The sequence below is a fragment of the Carassius gibelio genome, chromosome A3 (assembly GCF_023724105.1).
Source record: "Carassius gibelio isolate Cgi1373 ecotype wild population from Czech Republic chromosome A3, carGib1.2-hapl.c, whole genome shotgun sequence".
NCBI lineage: Eukaryota > Metazoa > Chordata > Actinopteri > Cypriniformes > Cyprinidae > Carassius > Carassius gibelio.
This window is the reverse complement of record NC_068373.1, coordinates 5,139,108-5,155,485: the sequence shown is the minus strand read 5'-3', so window position 1 is coordinate 5,155,485 and position 16,378 is coordinate 5,139,108. Positions and strand designations below refer to the sequence as shown.

The window sequence follows — 16,378 nt, the reverse complement described above, 5'->3', positions numbered from 1 at the left end:
GATGAGCTCATGGAGTGGACAGCCTTTGGCTTTTCACTGGTGTGGAGAGGTGTAATCCACCTGGAATCCATATGTCTCTTCTAGTGTGTTTATAGCTCACGTCCAGAGAGATGGAGTGTTGGCCAAATGTGAGTGTAAGATGAAGATGCTGCGTTTACAATCTGGAGTTAGCCAGATAAACAATAATAATAATAATAAAAAAATAGAATATAAATTGAGCCCACAATATCTTTCTGTCAGAATGTATAGATAGACTCCAATTTGGAATCAAACAACAATTAATGAATGTAATACTGTATAAAGATATTTTAGTGCCTTTAACCCTATTTGAATGGTAATTGTTTCTCATGTGAACATCTGTAAAAATACATTTGCATGGCGACTCAGTGATAAAACACATGGATTCGGAAGCACATTTATTCATAGTGGAGAAGCCAGTTGTAAGAGCCCGGGAATGTGCTGCTTACATGGCTAGTGGCATGATTGTCTGCTGTAAATAAAATGTCATATGCTTGAAATAATAAGAATAAACTCATATTTAATAATATCCTATTTATTATTTGATCATTAAATCTCCTGTTTAAAAGACCCAGTATAGTCTAAATGGTTTTGTGTTTTTCATTTTACCTCTATGGGTGTCATTAAAAATGTGGAAATTAGCAGAAATAAGTTATTGAAACCTCTTATTTACATAAGGTAAACATAAAGCTGATAACAATATCTAATAAATATTTTTACATTTTATTGCGTACCTGCCATAATAATGACCAGTTCCAAATGTGCAAAAGTTACTGTTTGGTCTTTGGCAGTAATAAAAAAAAGCAAGAGAGAGATGTGGTTTCAGTCAGCAATTAAATAGTTTTTTAGTCTCAAAAAAACAGTAGGTAATCCCGGGCGGGGTGAGAGAAAAACACAGACGTTTTGAATCTGGACACCAATACAATCTCAGACTAACCCCTTTAAATGCTGTAAGAAGCTAATGTCCCAATGACAACCAAATACCATAGAAATCAAACTTTTAAGAACAAATTGGGATTTGCAAAGTCTGATTTGTTTCCACGAATATGTTTTTTTTTTTTTTTTTTTTTTTTATGACTAAAAAATAGAAGTCCATACATGGCATTTTGCTTTACAGGGCATTTACAAATAACAAATACAAATGTAAATATAAAGGTGATAAATCAATTTTATCGATTAACTTGAATGTGTAGTTTACATCGATTTGTTTGAATGAAAATCGTTTTTCTTTTTAACATCCACCGATGCTCCACTCTGGGCTCCCGTAGTTCTGATTGGGCTTAACCCTCCCCCCGTGTGTTTGCCATAGAGACGTGCTGCCAAGTGAGAGAAAAATCTCACATATCTACACCGGACACAAGAGGTCGCGATCAAACAAAAGTCAAGTCAAGTCAAGTCACCTTTATTTATATAGCGCTTTAAACAAAATACATTGCGTCAAAGCAACTGAACAACATTCATTTGGAAAACAGTGTCTCAATAATGCAAAATGACAGTTAAAGGCAGTTCATCATTGAATTCAGTGATGTCATCTCTGTTCAGTTTAAATAGTGTCTGTGCAATCATTTACAATCAAGTCAATGATATCGCTGTAGATGAAGTGACCCCAACTAAGCAAGTCAGAGGCGACAGCGGCAAGGAACCGAAACTCCATCGGTGACAGAATGGAGAAAAAACCTTGGGAGAAACCAGGCTCAGTTGGGGGGCCAGTTCTCCTCTGACCAGACGAAACCAGTAGTTCAATTCCAGGCTGCAGCAAAGTCAGATTGTGCAGAAGAATCATCTGTTTCCTGTGGTCTTGTCCTGGTGCTCCTCTGAGACAAGGTCTTTACAGGGGATCTGTATCTGGGGCTCTAGTTGTCCTGGTCTCCGCTGTCTTTCAGGGATGTAGAGGTCCTTTCAAAAGACCAAAGGCAATAGAACCCAGTGATGTTGTCTACACTGGATGGGGTTGTGATTCGACACGATCCTCATATGTAAACTGATGCATTTTTCTATTTATGACCAAATGTTCTGACGCTACGCTCAGATGATTTGCAACTGCAGTGTGATGTCATCTGGTTTAGCAGACTTTTAGCGCAGCGGTGCACAGCACGTCAACTCTCGCGTCCAGTGTAGACACAGTTAGCCAGTGTCTGCTCTATTTACAAATAATTTATATATAAATAAATTAAATAAATAACCTAAACCAGCGGCATTACAAGAAGGAAATATAGATTAGAAAATATATTTACAATTGCTCTGTCCTACGTCCATGACACTGACTTAATGCGGAGTTGTCTGTTTTAATCTTAACAGCTCGTAAAGCTGTATATGCACTTGTATGGTTAGATGCATGATGGGCTAGTATAAATAAATAAATAAACTTAAGGTCTTTCTTGCATTAAGGTAATACTGCTTCTTCTTTTTTATTTTTATAATCTTGTCTCAGTTATAAATTTGACTGGTAAATGATAAAGAATGATAGCCCCTTTTGTATTGCATCGCATTGCATATCAGGGATGACAGATTGATGAAAAGAGATGCTATTTGTTACTAGATGTAACTTTTGATACTTTACGGTAAAAGTGGCTCTCTGATTGACTCTGCCCTATCAGTGCAGCTCCCATGGAGAAAAAAAATGAATGAAATAATGGAGACCTCTGACAGTCTTACAAACATTTACAAACTGTATCCAGTATGATAAGAATGTTATGTTGTCACAGCCACACCATCTACACTCCCTGAATCGGACACTTACGCCACGCCCACTCGTTCCCAATCACCAGAATTCTGAACACCTGTGCATCATCACCAGTGCCACATATAAAGCCCTCCGTCACCATCACCAATTGTCTGGTCTTGCACCAATCTCCTCAAACTTACCTGAACGCCATTTGTCTGACCTACCTGATCTGCTGAACCCTCTTCGTCATCATCTGTATTCCTGTTCCCATCGTCTTCGTCTGAGTCGCCATCTGTATCACCATCACCTAAAGGAAAGTTGTGTTATCACTGTGTCATCTTCGTGTCAAGATTCACCTGTGTCTGAAACCTCTGATTCACATTTACCACTATTGCACTGAATCCTCTGTGTCCTCGTCTGTGTCTGACATATGTTAGATTTTATGTTATGTTATGTAACATTTTCACTGTTTACAATGGCAGGGCCTGCCATTGTCTTTCTTGCTTGCTGTTTCTGATTGCACTTTAACAACAAGGGGGATATCCAGATCAAATCACAGAAGGTAAAATAAAAACAAAATAAAGTTAAAACTTCTAAACAATTTCTTTTGTCATCTGAATATTGATTTTAAGTGTGTGCCTGGGGCATCGATTTAAATCATAAATCAGATTCTTTTTGTTAAAAAAAAAACAGGGATTTGTTTTTAGGCCATATTGCCCAGCCCTAATTGCAGGTAAATGTAGCTGATATATGTAATAACTATAGTTTATTGATTTATTAAAATGTAGTACCTCTGAAAAATTTATCGTTCTTAAGTAATAAAGTAATTTCAGAGCAAATACGTATGTACATATTAAATATTGTCAGAAGGCTTGTTTTTTGTCTTTTCTATTTTTAGTAAATGTCTTCCGCAACACTCATGGGTTATTACACTTGTGTGTGTCACTAATTTGTGAGTGTAAATCTACAGCCTGTAGGGTAAATTGTCTGTTCTTTATTGTAGACAAAGTGTCAGGTGTTGTTAAGGTCACTAGCCCAGGTTCTTTGTAGCCGTGGTTGCCAGAGACTCAGGCATTGGACGGGTTGAATGCATTCTGGATGAAAATGAATGGGTGCGTTTGTGTGGCCATAACATCTGAATTAGCAGCATCTCCAGTCTTATTTACAGTACAAGCTCCCCATCGAAGCGTCCTGCTCTCCACATTGGAGGCGTCCTGTGGTTAAGGAGGTTTGGAAAATTGACCCTCCTGTCTGACTTGTGGCTAGGCGGAAGCACTGTTGCTCTTTCCTTAAGTCCTTTCCTTCTGCTTTTCACCAAAAAAAAATCCCCTTAAAGATTGCAGGATGAGATGGATTTCCTCTGGTTTGATGGCACATCTTTAATTTGAGTCTGCTCGTCTTCCACTCTTCACCGAGCACAAACCCCAGCCAAAGCCGACGGCTTCTGCGGAGCTGGCATTCCCCTTTCCCTGCCGCGTTGCTTTATTTGTCCTTCCTCGTTCTGCCTTCTCATCTCTCCCCTCTCTGTGACGGATGGTGACGGACTGTCTGCTCTGCTCCTCTTCGCTTCCACACCCTTGGTCAGCCTTTATTGCTTTATCACAGCTCTACACCTACATAGAAACCATAAGATGAACCTTTGCCTTCTTGAAACTTGATGATGCTCGCTTATAGATCTTCATGTAAACTGAAAGAAAAACATGGGTACTAGTCATTTTCTGCCAAGACATTAGTTTGCAGACATTTTCTTTTAGCTCTAAAACTAAACGCAGTGCTTAATTTGGGCAAAATATGGGGATACCACCTGTGAAAAATTAGTACAGAAAACATATCGCATTAACACAATACACTGGGCCCTGTTTTTAGCTGAAAACGTCAGACACTCTGCTGAAAAGAGAGTGAGAGTTTTTATTTTATTCTTTATTGGAGACACTGTGGTTGCTATGATACGGAATATCTGCTAAAGTAAGATATTCCGTAATATGGCAGATGCATTGAGAATGAAATGTTTCTCCAAGCTTTACTTTTCATAACCATTATATGGTAGTCTTATGGTCGTGCTCGGCACACTCCTGGCGTTTTTAAAAAAAAGTGTGGCGCTCCCATTGAAAACAATTAAAAAATTTGCAAGCCTTCAGAATAAAAATGCTTTGGTGGACATGGGGCCTATGTTCTTAAAACAAGGCAGTATTTAGTATTACACATGCTGTTTATTACATAATATATTATTTTTGTTTTGGTTTGGCCAGTGGTTTCCAGCTGGTTTTGATGTTGGACACAAATTTTCACACAAAGGCTCAACACCATTAAGTACGGGGCAGTCGTGGCCTAATGGTTAGAGAGTCGGACTTGTAACTCAAAGGTCGTGGGTTTGAGTCTCAGGTCCGGCAGGGATTGACAGTGGGAGGAGTGAATGTCCAGCGCTCTCTTCCACCCTCAATATCCCAACTGAGGTGAGACCCCTGAGCGAGGGACTGAATCCCAAACTGATCCAAAGGCGCTGCAGCAATATGGGTGCCAACTGCTCTCGGTGTGTGTTAACTACTAAAAAAAAAAAAAAAAAACAGATGCAACACAACAACTAAAGACCAACCAGTTAAGAACCACCAATCAAACCACTTGAGGATCGAGGGGATACTGGAGCCTATGCCAGCGTCTTGAAACGCATCATGCCCAGGATGCTGAGAGCGCACTGGAAAGCTTTAAGAAGCAGGTGGAGCTCAGCTCAGGGAAGACCTACACTGACATGAAGCAACAGGTAAAGCAGGTGGGGGAAAATCCTACAGATGGGTAGTATTTGAGAACCACTGGTTGAAAATTCCTAATGATAACATTTGTTATCTATGAGTAGGGTTATGAATGGTTAGAAATCTTCTGGTTCCACCTAATGGTTCCAGTTCCATTAAAATTATTAAACAACTATTTTAAAAATTGTGGTACGGAAAAATGCACTATACTCAACTACTCAATGCTCAATACTGTTTATTACTTACTGTCAACTTAATTTAAAGGTTGGCAATGTCAAAATGTTACATATATTACAGTATACTCATTTTCAGGTTCCGATTCTGGTTCCATCTAAATTTACTATTATTATATTTTTTACTATTTTACTTCAGTGAATGTAGTGTTGCTGGAAGGTAGTAAGTAATGTTGAGTAATGCTAGTCCATCAATAAGCATGTGCTTCAAATTTCATGTTTTTTACACTATCAATAACATTTTGCTTTTCAAGCAGGAATAAGCTGGTTGGCCAAATAGTCCTTTGAGGGTTGAGACACTTGTTCATTTCCCTAAATTAATGAACTATAAACTGTTATACTTATACACATGTATACACACTCTCCATAAAGCCCATATTTTACAATAGGGAGATGGTGTGACGCAATGAGTGGTTTCCATATTTTTAAACATTTAAAATGCATGAAAATAAATATTTTCTATCACTTTGTTTATTACTCTTGAAATGATCTGTACACTAAATAATTTATCCCTCATACTTACATAACAATAGCAGATGTATGTATTTAGTGGTCCAAGTTGAAGTCAGTATGTATATCAATGACAATATGGGAAAAACATAATGTAATTAAGGTGTGGCAGGTGCTGTGGAGCACACGTCATTTGAAACATTGTGCTCAGTAATTAAAGAGGCAGGGCGGCGTTTCTGTTATTCAGTTTGTGACATCCTTTACGGGAAACTCCAAATACCATATTCGTTGGAATACCAGCACAAGGCTACTCACCGCGCTTGGTCACGTTGTCGCACCAGAACCGTTTTTGGAACTGAAACTTGCTCCCGGTTCCAAAATTGCTCCCGGTTCTTTAAAAAAAAACAAAAAAAAAAAAACAGAACCAGTTCTAAATAAGAACCGGTTTTTGGTTCCAAACCCTATCTATGAGCTAGAAATTTGCCTCATTGAAGATAACAGTGCAACCATGGACCACCCGATGTGAATTGTACACCAAAATGGTGAATGCTCTCATTTATGAACCATTATGTGTATCTACCAGGTATTCTACAATGCTTGAGGACACTAGGGATTAAATCCAGACTTCATACGTCATCCCTTGTCTTTATTTTGCAGTTTCTATAACAATCCGTTTATGATATTAAATATGAACCACAACTCTAACTTGCTAACTAACTAATACTCTCCTCCTTGCAATGAGCTGCTCCTTCTTCTCTCTGGACGGTCTAAAAAAATGTTCAGAGAGAGCTATTTTTGTGGCTTCATCTTTTTCTTGTTTCTTTCTTGTTTAGACGCCTGATTTTCTTTTTCTTTCTGTGTTTTTGTGTCTGCTGGTTGCTCCACATCAGAGTTGAGCAGAAGGCTCTTTTGTGTGTGCTCTGCCCTGAAGGCATTCATGTTGCAAGACAGATTAATAATTACAGACTACTCAACAGTCAGGGAGAAACAATTTCTAGATCTTTTGATGTCAAACATGAGAGAGACCAAAATTACACAGAAAAAAAGCCATAGAAATAAAAAAAAGGTCCCCAACTCTTTTTTTTTTTTTTTTTTTGCATTTTTGTTTTTAATTTCCTCTTATTGTTATGCCTGCTTTGTATGTGTACACTAAATGAGATGATAACTAAAGAAGGATGTCCTTCTCCTGAATTGATGAAGCTTATAATTTTTATTGAAAGTGCTTTATACTGTAAATATGTATTTTATGCATATTTATAATGTTCGTTGTAAAAAAAAAAATACTATTATTGAAATGTTTTTCTTATTTTGTTATTGTAAATCATGGTTTTACTAAATGTTTTACAAAAACAATTCCCCACATTAAATGTCTTGTGTCTCAAAGCATTGCATGTCACATATTTGAATTTGCGTTTCCTCTTTTTTATTGTTCTGTCTGAGTTTTTTGGATTTAAGGGTTAACTGTTTGATTAAGTACTAATATGTAGTTTCGCGGGCCCTGGTGAATTGTTCTTATAAAGAAAAGTAATTACCACAGTAATTACACTCGTTTGAGGGAGGGCGAGATGTGCCACACACACATTCATTCACACATCCACGGATGTAGACATTGAAAGCAGGTTGACAAGCTCTTTGTAGCAGTCTGGCATGTATCTGACAGCTTTTTTGACGGTATTGTTGTCAGACATGAGTCTGAGATGCTGTTTGTTTTGGGTTGACACACATTTGTGCGCTGAAGTTCTCTGTGTGAACATAAAACGCTTCCCAAATCAGCTGATAAAAAAATGAGGATAAAGCACAACATTCAGCTATTTTTGCTCCATCTCAGTTATGTTAAAGCACATGAAACAAAGCTAAGAAGAGCTTTGACTCCGTGTTTTGAATCCTAAGAATAGTGCAGGGTCATGTATGTACACAGGGTTACCCAATTGTTTTTTTGTTTTTTTTATGGAGCAGCTGGTTCATCTTCAGGACAGTCGGAGACATCAGGACCAGCAGGCTGAGAGCGCACAGGAAAGCTTTAAGAAGCAGGTGGAGCTCAGCTCAGGGAAGACCTACACTGACATGAAGCAACAGGTAAGTCAAGGGCACCTACATTTTACCCTCTGTCACAAGTTTTATGAAAATAATGCTCTGTCAAGCTCACGGTAGCAGCCATAGCATTGGTCTCAACCTCAGACTGCACAATGGCACAAATTCTGACTGAAATCCAAATCTGGTGTTGGTGACTACTATGCAGCCTCAGAAGCCAAGTTTCCAGGTTATTGAAATGAGCAGTTACTGTATGTGCAAGAAATAATCACTGGATTTGACAAAGTTAATGGCATTATCATATATACGTATATATTTTTAAGATATTTACAGTAGCACCGGAATTTCCGCAACCGAAAGTATTCACTTTTTATTGTTGCAATGGCCATTTAGTGTCCTTTGCTCATTAGTTAGCTAGAATAAATAAATATATAGAGGTGCATTTCACCATTTATATACAATGTAATAGATGTTTATTAAATTTTACTTTATTTGTTAGTGATGTCTTCAGTTTTCAATTTTTATTTGAATAAATCTGTCATGAAAACAAGTTTTTACAGCCACTGTTTAAAGGGGGGGTGAAATGCTATTTCATGCATACTGAGTTTTTTTCACTGTTAAAGAGTTGGATTCCCATGCTAAACATGGACAAAGTTTCAAAAATTAAGTTGTACGTTTGAAGGAGTATTTTTGTTCCAAAAAAACCTCTTCCGGTTTGTCACAAGTTTCGGAAAGTTTTTTTCGAGTATGGCTCTGTGTGACGTTAGATGGAGCGGAATTTCCTTATATGGGTCCTAAGGCACTTCTGCCGGAAGAGCGCGCGCTCCCGTATAGCAGAGCACTGAGAGCACAACAGACTTCACTGATCAGAACGAGAGCGTCGCCAAATGTCACAAAAGAAGTGTGTTTTTGGTTGCCAGGGCAAGACAACCCTGCACAGATTACCAAAAAAAAACAGCATTAAGGGACCAGTGGATGGAGTTTATTTTTACAGAGCATCAACGGAGTTGTGCAAGTGTTTTTGTTTGTTCCCTGCATTTCGGTTTGCACATCGTTTATTTTTTAAGGATAATGCAGTCCCAACGAAAAAGGTCACGATCGTGTGTTGGAACCGCATGCGGTGAGTAAAACTGCTTCAAATATCTCTGTGTTGTTAACTTAGCTATCGGCGTGTAAGCACATCAAGTAAACAACATGCGATGTTGGCATCAAACTGCACTTTCCACATGTACAGCTTAAAAAAAAAAAGAAAAAAAAAAAGACGACATAAAGTGGAACTTAGTCATTTTCCAAAACCGCTAAGCAAATATATACAGTTTCAGAACATACCACATAGAGACGTCGTTGCTGATGCTGCTCTTGTTAAATTTCAGCCTCTGGATCTGTGTCACAGCTTCCAAACGCTATCAAAGCAAAAGCTTACTGGCGCTCGTGATTCTTTAGCTCCGCCCACACGTCACGCCTCTAGGCGCTCGTGTTTTTCCGGGAAAAATCGGTACAGACTATCTTTCTCTTATAAATATAATAAAAATAAAGACTTTTTGGAGTTATGAAGGATGCAGTACTACTCTATAGGTACTCAAGATTAACAGGATATTGAGTGAAAACGAGCATTTCACCCCCCCCCCCCCCCCTTTAAATGTTTAGATAAACATTTTAAATAAAAAAATGGCCTTTTGTGTTTATATACAGCACAGTTTTAATTTGTGATATGGAAAGTCATGTTTCTGAATGGCAGAACCTAGTGATGCCATGTAGACAGAGAAGATAAGTGGTCCAAGAGCTGAGCCCTGAGGCACCCCAGTAGCTAGACTTGAACACCTCACCTCTACAAGATACCTTGACTTTTTTTTTTTAAGTGTTGATTATTAAATAAATGTAATGTAATTAAATTTATTAAATACATGCAATTAATAATAAATTAATTGATTATTACATAGACTTTATTTTTGGTTTTCAGCTAAAAGAAACTTCAGTTTTGGTTTCAGGGTTTATGTAAACATTTCATTGTTTTAATCCAAACAAGATATCTGGATACTTTTCTGTTGTTTATTACCCTATGTTTTTTTTTTTTTTTTTTTTTGGTTTTTCCAAGAGCATATATTTTAATTATTGTGTTAAAATATTCTGTTATAGCAAGTATTATTTTGTAGGGTTTTGTTGCAACAAAGTCACACATGGATCCTTCTGTCAATATGAGGAATGCAGTAAAATCTAGTAATAGTAAGAGTGTGCTCAACTTCTATTTATGAAATTGAACTGCGACTGGTTGGTTCACAATTTAGTCACAGTCTCTTTCTGTCTAAATGTGCAATGAACTGCAATGTGGCAGCCGAACTTTAGACTGAACATATGAGAGACATTCTTTCTCTGATATGACTGTATAATTGAGTTCAGAGTGTATTTGATCTGTGGATTGTTCCAGAGAGTCCAGACAGCAAGTGATCAGTACTGCAGACTGGATAATAAATTATATCTCCTCGTTCAGTCTCACAGGATATCATATGGGCAATGAGCATCTCCCAGACGAATTTATGTCATTAAAAAGCTTCCAGCATGACCTAATAGTTAGCACATGTGCTCCGAAAAAATGGAGCTGTGGTGCTCATGAGGGCAATACAGGTTCCATCTGGCTATAAATCATTTAATGTTCTATAAAGGGTGATTGCGTTATTTTCATTAGCCTCCTCAACTGTCTTAAAAAGCTTTTACATTGTTTGAATCTGTTTTTTCTGAGACTTGATATTGGATGAGCAAACAGATCTCATTGTTAGTCATCTGGAATAGTTACTCATCCTGACATGTATTCTGTATGACTCTTTACACATTCACTATTCCCATCATAACAATTCCAGCCCCCCAAACAGCACTGTTCAGTCTGCCCCATCAACACAAAGCACATGACTGCAGCCATACATCACATCCTGTGCACAGATGCTGGATCGGGCCGCTGCGGCGCCACCCGGGTTCGCTGCTACAGCTGCATCCAATGTGTGCAGAACAAAACATCCAAGCTGTTTTTACCTAGCTGTTAAAAGCCTCTTATTTAGATTTATATAGCCATCAAATAACAAAATTCATCATTCAAAATCGTCATTCAAAACTAAATTATCCAATCAAATTTGATTTGGTTTACTTTCTTAATAAATATTATGACTGCGTGTTTTTATAAAGAAACCATATTAAAATAAATAAATAAAAATGAATAATAATCCGAATCTATGATCCAATCAAATCATGGGCTGCGTTTTCCAATCTTACATCATAAAGGCCATTGATGCAAATGGTTTTTGCAGTCTGTTTTGATTTAAGATGCTTTTGAAAAATACAGCCCTGAGGGATAACACCAAATCTGCTTTATATTATTGTATAATAATATAATATTATTATTATTTATGTAAGATGATGATTTAGTGGCTAGTTCTGTTGTGAATATGTAAACATTTAGTATTGTAAATGGCTTATATTATCTGAAAGTTATTGTCACAATCCTGGTACCGCTTGTAATGGCAACATGTAAAAGCTCCATCACAAAACACACCACAGACATTCTTAGCACATAGTAAATGGAGGCTTTATCCATCTGCTTTGCTTTAAAAAGACTCACAGTCCTGTCATCAGTACTCTTATGAAACCAATGAAGAAAAACAGAAGAGAAACTTGTCTCATGTCATTCCACTGAACGCTAGCTAAAGAAGAGCCAATGAACACAAGAATAACAGACTCAGTATACACACTATGCATGCTTAATTCTTAAACAGAAAGCTATAGTGTATATTTTCTGAGCTACTAGCATCACCAAATTAAATGGTTTGCAAACTCATGACATCAAATCAGTCAGTGTCACTGTATTGTTCTGGTTGGTATACTCTCTATTGTTCTTCGGATATTGGATAATATTGTTCATCCACTACAGTCTGTTTGACAGCAGGGTTCTGTTGACAGTGAAACTGTCTGTTTTTTAGTTTTATCTTCTGAGCATCAGAAAATGCCTTGACAGTGGAGATCAAAAATATACAAGTAGGGATCAACCAGGGTCACTGGAAATACTGAAACCAAGTTCAGTTTTATCTGAAACAGATTATTGGGAGTATGGCCAAATTTATTACATTGTTTGTACTGTATATATTGCTGAAGTTCAGGAATGAAATGTCCAGTGAGTGGCACTAAAAGGTTAGTGCTCTGTCATGTTTCAAAGTAATTAACCATGTACACTAAACCTAATCTAGAGTGTTAACAAGAGCAAAAATAAGATAAAACACATTTGCTGAAGCAGCAATGTTATTTTAGCTTGCTTCTCTTTGAGTCTTTGAGTTCCTTATTCAGGACTATGTTTCATGAGACTCGTACCCAAGTTTGATGTGTACCAGGCACGCTAACAAGCAAGTTTACTATATCACAAAGCCATACACATGGAGCTGGTTATGTGATGTAGACATCAAAATGTATTAGTTTACAAATCATCCACTATGATAAAAGTGTTTTAAGGAGAAACCACGCAAAACTAATCTTTATAGATCAGTTATCTATAATTAAAAATTTGTGTGAAAAGGAATGAAAGTTGTTGGGGTTTTACTCCCACTAGGGTTAATATTATCTGGAAACTTCAATCAATGATATGTATAGGTAAGTTTTGGGGAGTTTTGCAGGAATGTAGCTTAGGTTTGTAGGAATACCCCACATCCAGCTTTGGATGAAGCTCAGCATTATTTCTGTGTTATTCTGTGCTCCCACAGGAAGTTTTAAACGGGCTTGCATTAAGTCATGTTGGCACAGTGTGGGCAGAGTTCCTCTGCAGCATTACACTGGGCAGACTGCGAGTGTGTGTGTGTGTGTGTGTGTGCATGTACTAATGGTCATGTAGTTGTGGGTGAGCGTTAGGGGATCCTAAAGCTCTTGCTGGACTCAGAACTGCTGCCCACATCCTGCTCATGTTCTTTCTGATTCACCTTTCTCTTTCCACCCTGTGACTCCAGCGATCATCATCTGTCCAAGATTCAGCCCACATCAAAACTCTTTTCCTGCCACCCCCTCTCTTTCTCTTTTTTTGCTATCCATTTACGTTCATCTGTTTGTAACAGCATCATAGAAAGGAATGTCCTCTGGATAATCAGACATGGCCTTGACTTACACATGCTAAATGTAGAGTATCTTCAGCCAGCTAAGAGTTTGATTTCATTATTCTGATCCTGCTCCCTTGCTCTCAAAGGAGGTGTTCAGAACGGAATAGTAATGTAGTGCGTACTGCATGCTGCAAAGAATATACTAGCTTCCTTCCAAAGCCTGCTGAACTGCTTACCTAGACACACTGTAAAAAAAATATAAAAAGAAGGTACAGAAAAAAAGCAGCGATGGTTGCCAGAAATGCACCATAAAAATATAGTGATAATCTTTCAGGTATGATAAGATGTACAGTATATCTGTGCCTGTATATATTTTTTACTCCTAACCACATACAGTTGTGCTCAAAAATGTTCATACCACTGGTAAATATGATCAAAGGACGATGTGGAAATAAATATGCATTGTTAATCCTTTATTTAAAACATTTACAAAAATCAAACCTTTCATTAGACAATAAGAATTTAAAATGGGGAGAAAATCTCCTTATGAAATAAATGTAAATTTTTTTGTATTTTTTTCTTCTCTCTACAATACACTGAACACAGTTAATCATACCCTTTTATTAAACAGCCTTTGCTTCCTCCTTTTGCAAAGATAAGCTTGGGTTTGTTTTTTCTTTCTTTCTTTTTTTTAGTGTAATGCCTGATAAGTTTGTAAAACACCACAAATACAATGTTTCCCTGATATAAAACATTAAGGTAGCTTATTGTTCAATGAAAATGTTTTTACAGTATTTTGATGTAAAACTTAATAAAATTGCTTTGTTAAATATTTTGTAGTATAAATAGTGTGAGTAGTGTGTTGACACTGGGGGGAAAAGAAAAAGAAAAAGAAAAAACAACTGAAAAAGAGTGAACTTCAAGGATGATGCACTTTAAAAACTGAAGAAACTAAGAGTGGAACAACACTTTTTGTACTTAACTGTCACAGCTTTAGTTACATAGCGGAGGGGGAGGATGACACATGACACAGTAACCTTATATAAATCATCAGTGCATGCTTCATTTGGATACAAGAATACATTTGATAATAAAATTATATTAATGTAGGATAGTATATTATAATGCTGCAATTGTGTTTTCTTATTTCAAGTTTAATTGATAGTGTTTTCTGCTTTCAGATGGAGAAAGTAGAGACTGATGTGATTCGTTCTAAATCTCTCAGAGAGAAGCAGTCTAAAGAGTTCAGTTACCAGCTGGAGGAGCTGCAGCGACGATATGAGCAGCAGGTGAACATTTCCGCCAAATACATTTACATTACATTAAGTGTGACTAACCCTTTTCTTCTGGTGGGAATTAGACGAACAAACCATTTACTTTTGAGCATTCTTACATTGAGCGACACATTTCATATTCAAATGAAATGATCCACTCTCAGACTGAATGGGCTGTCGCAGAATCAAACATAGATTTACTTTCACATGTTAAGATCCCTAATCATATTCCATTCAGTCTCCACTTCCTCCTGATTAAAACTGTAATATGTTCATCATTTAATCAAAGTCTTGTTAATTGATAAGATGCTGGAAGATGCTGGCTGTGTAAAATATTAACTGACTGACAGGAATGTGTCTGTTATCTTTATTCTTTCTTTCTTTTTTAAGGTTAAATTAGCTAATATCGAAATATTGTTCATCTCACAGTCTTATCACATTGTTTTTTAGCGGTATATATTATACAACAGACATAGAAAGACAGTGGAAGAGTGATGTTTAATTTGGATGTATAGTTGGGGCTAGGAATGGCATATAATTTAGCAGACACAGTGCTCAACTAAGTTGAGAGTTAGAATGCAAAGCATTGCTGAGAACATTTTGCATCTTACTGATCCCACTTTGACAGACAATGCTCACTTAATATTTCTAACTTGATTCTCCACAGTTGAAGAATATTGATATCATTCTTGTGGCAGCTTGTTACTTTTGAACTTGCCCACATAATATGTTATGGTAGCTCCTTGCTCTTTCTCAGTTTATTTAAAATCAAGACAAAGAATTTAATAAAAAATCTTTTTTGGTTTGGTTTGTGTGCTCAGCAGTGGGTGAATGACAAACAGTGTGATGTGACATACTATTAAAAGCTGAATTTAAGCCTAAAATCGAAACGGAAGGACAGCCAAATTATATTTTTCCCACTTCTGTTGTAAGAGATTGTATCTGATGGCAGAATCCAGTCCTGCTTTTACTCCAAGTCACTTGTAAGACCTGGTCAAAAGCAATTGGTGTCATCAGGAGATTTTCGAGCTAAACAAACGTAACAGTGAAGTCTTAACAGTGGCAGCTTGTTGAAACAGTATTATGTAATCTCTGTTACACGCTTTGCAGTCCTGTAGCCTGAACCCACTCTGTAATCAATTTTACTTCTGTTATGTTACATGTATCCACATAAAACTAGATAATCAACTAGATATGTAGTGTGATTAGATATCAAAATGAAGCCATGTCGCTGGAGGGCAGTTAAAAATAAATAAAACAGAGCAATTTATTGTTTTTTTTGATAAAAGAAAAAAGGAAAAAAAGGAACTTGATTTAAAAACCAAAAACTGTTGTCAAGTAAATTCAAAATGTTCAATTTAACTAACGTTTAATAAAAATCTAGTTTAAAATATTCAGACCATGTTATCCAGGCTTTTCACTTAATTAGCACAAAATAATATTCAAATATTTGTGTTTATATGAACCAGTACACCCTCATCAGTCAATGAAACTAAATTTTGTGTCGCTTACAAGTCTACAATATTCCTCCTTCATCAAAGGGCAAAAATTCATGCTAGTGGCTATGCAACCAGGTTAGCTCGAGGATGGGGAACAGAGTTTTGAGAGGAAAATGGGCAAAAATGCACCTTCTTGCTTAGTGTTTGCTATGTTATTCATGCTCACAGCTAGCGGCAGACAGGTGGTTAGTAGGGAAGTGATTGAAACTTGTTCCTTTTCTTCCCACATGCATGGTCAGATATGTGTGTGTGCGTGTGTGTGTGCTCAGTTTTTATTTATTGTCGAAGGGTTTGTTGAATTTTGATCATTTAACCAAGGGTAAACATTTGCAGTGGTTATAAATACCAGTAAATATGTAATAAGAATTATTGTAAACAGCAGACTAATTATTTAGTGC

General features: G+C 36.9%; 1 protein-coding gene across 1 annotated transcript in view; it reads left to right on the top strand.

Moving 5' to 3' along the window:
• The window catches only part of LOC127956971 (centrosomal protein of 112 kDa-like), a 143,050-nt gene that overhangs the window by 22,820 nt on the left and 103,852 nt on the right, over positions 1-16,378 (top strand). The window contains exons 5-7 of the mRNA XM_052555306.1: positions 810-837; positions 8,067-8,189; positions 14,389-14,496. Of these exons, the coding sequence (XP_052411266.1) occupies positions 810-837; positions 8,067-8,189; positions 14,389-14,496 (259 nt within the window). The remainder of the gene's footprint in view (positions 1-809; positions 838-8,066; positions 8,190-14,388; positions 14,497-16,378) is intronic.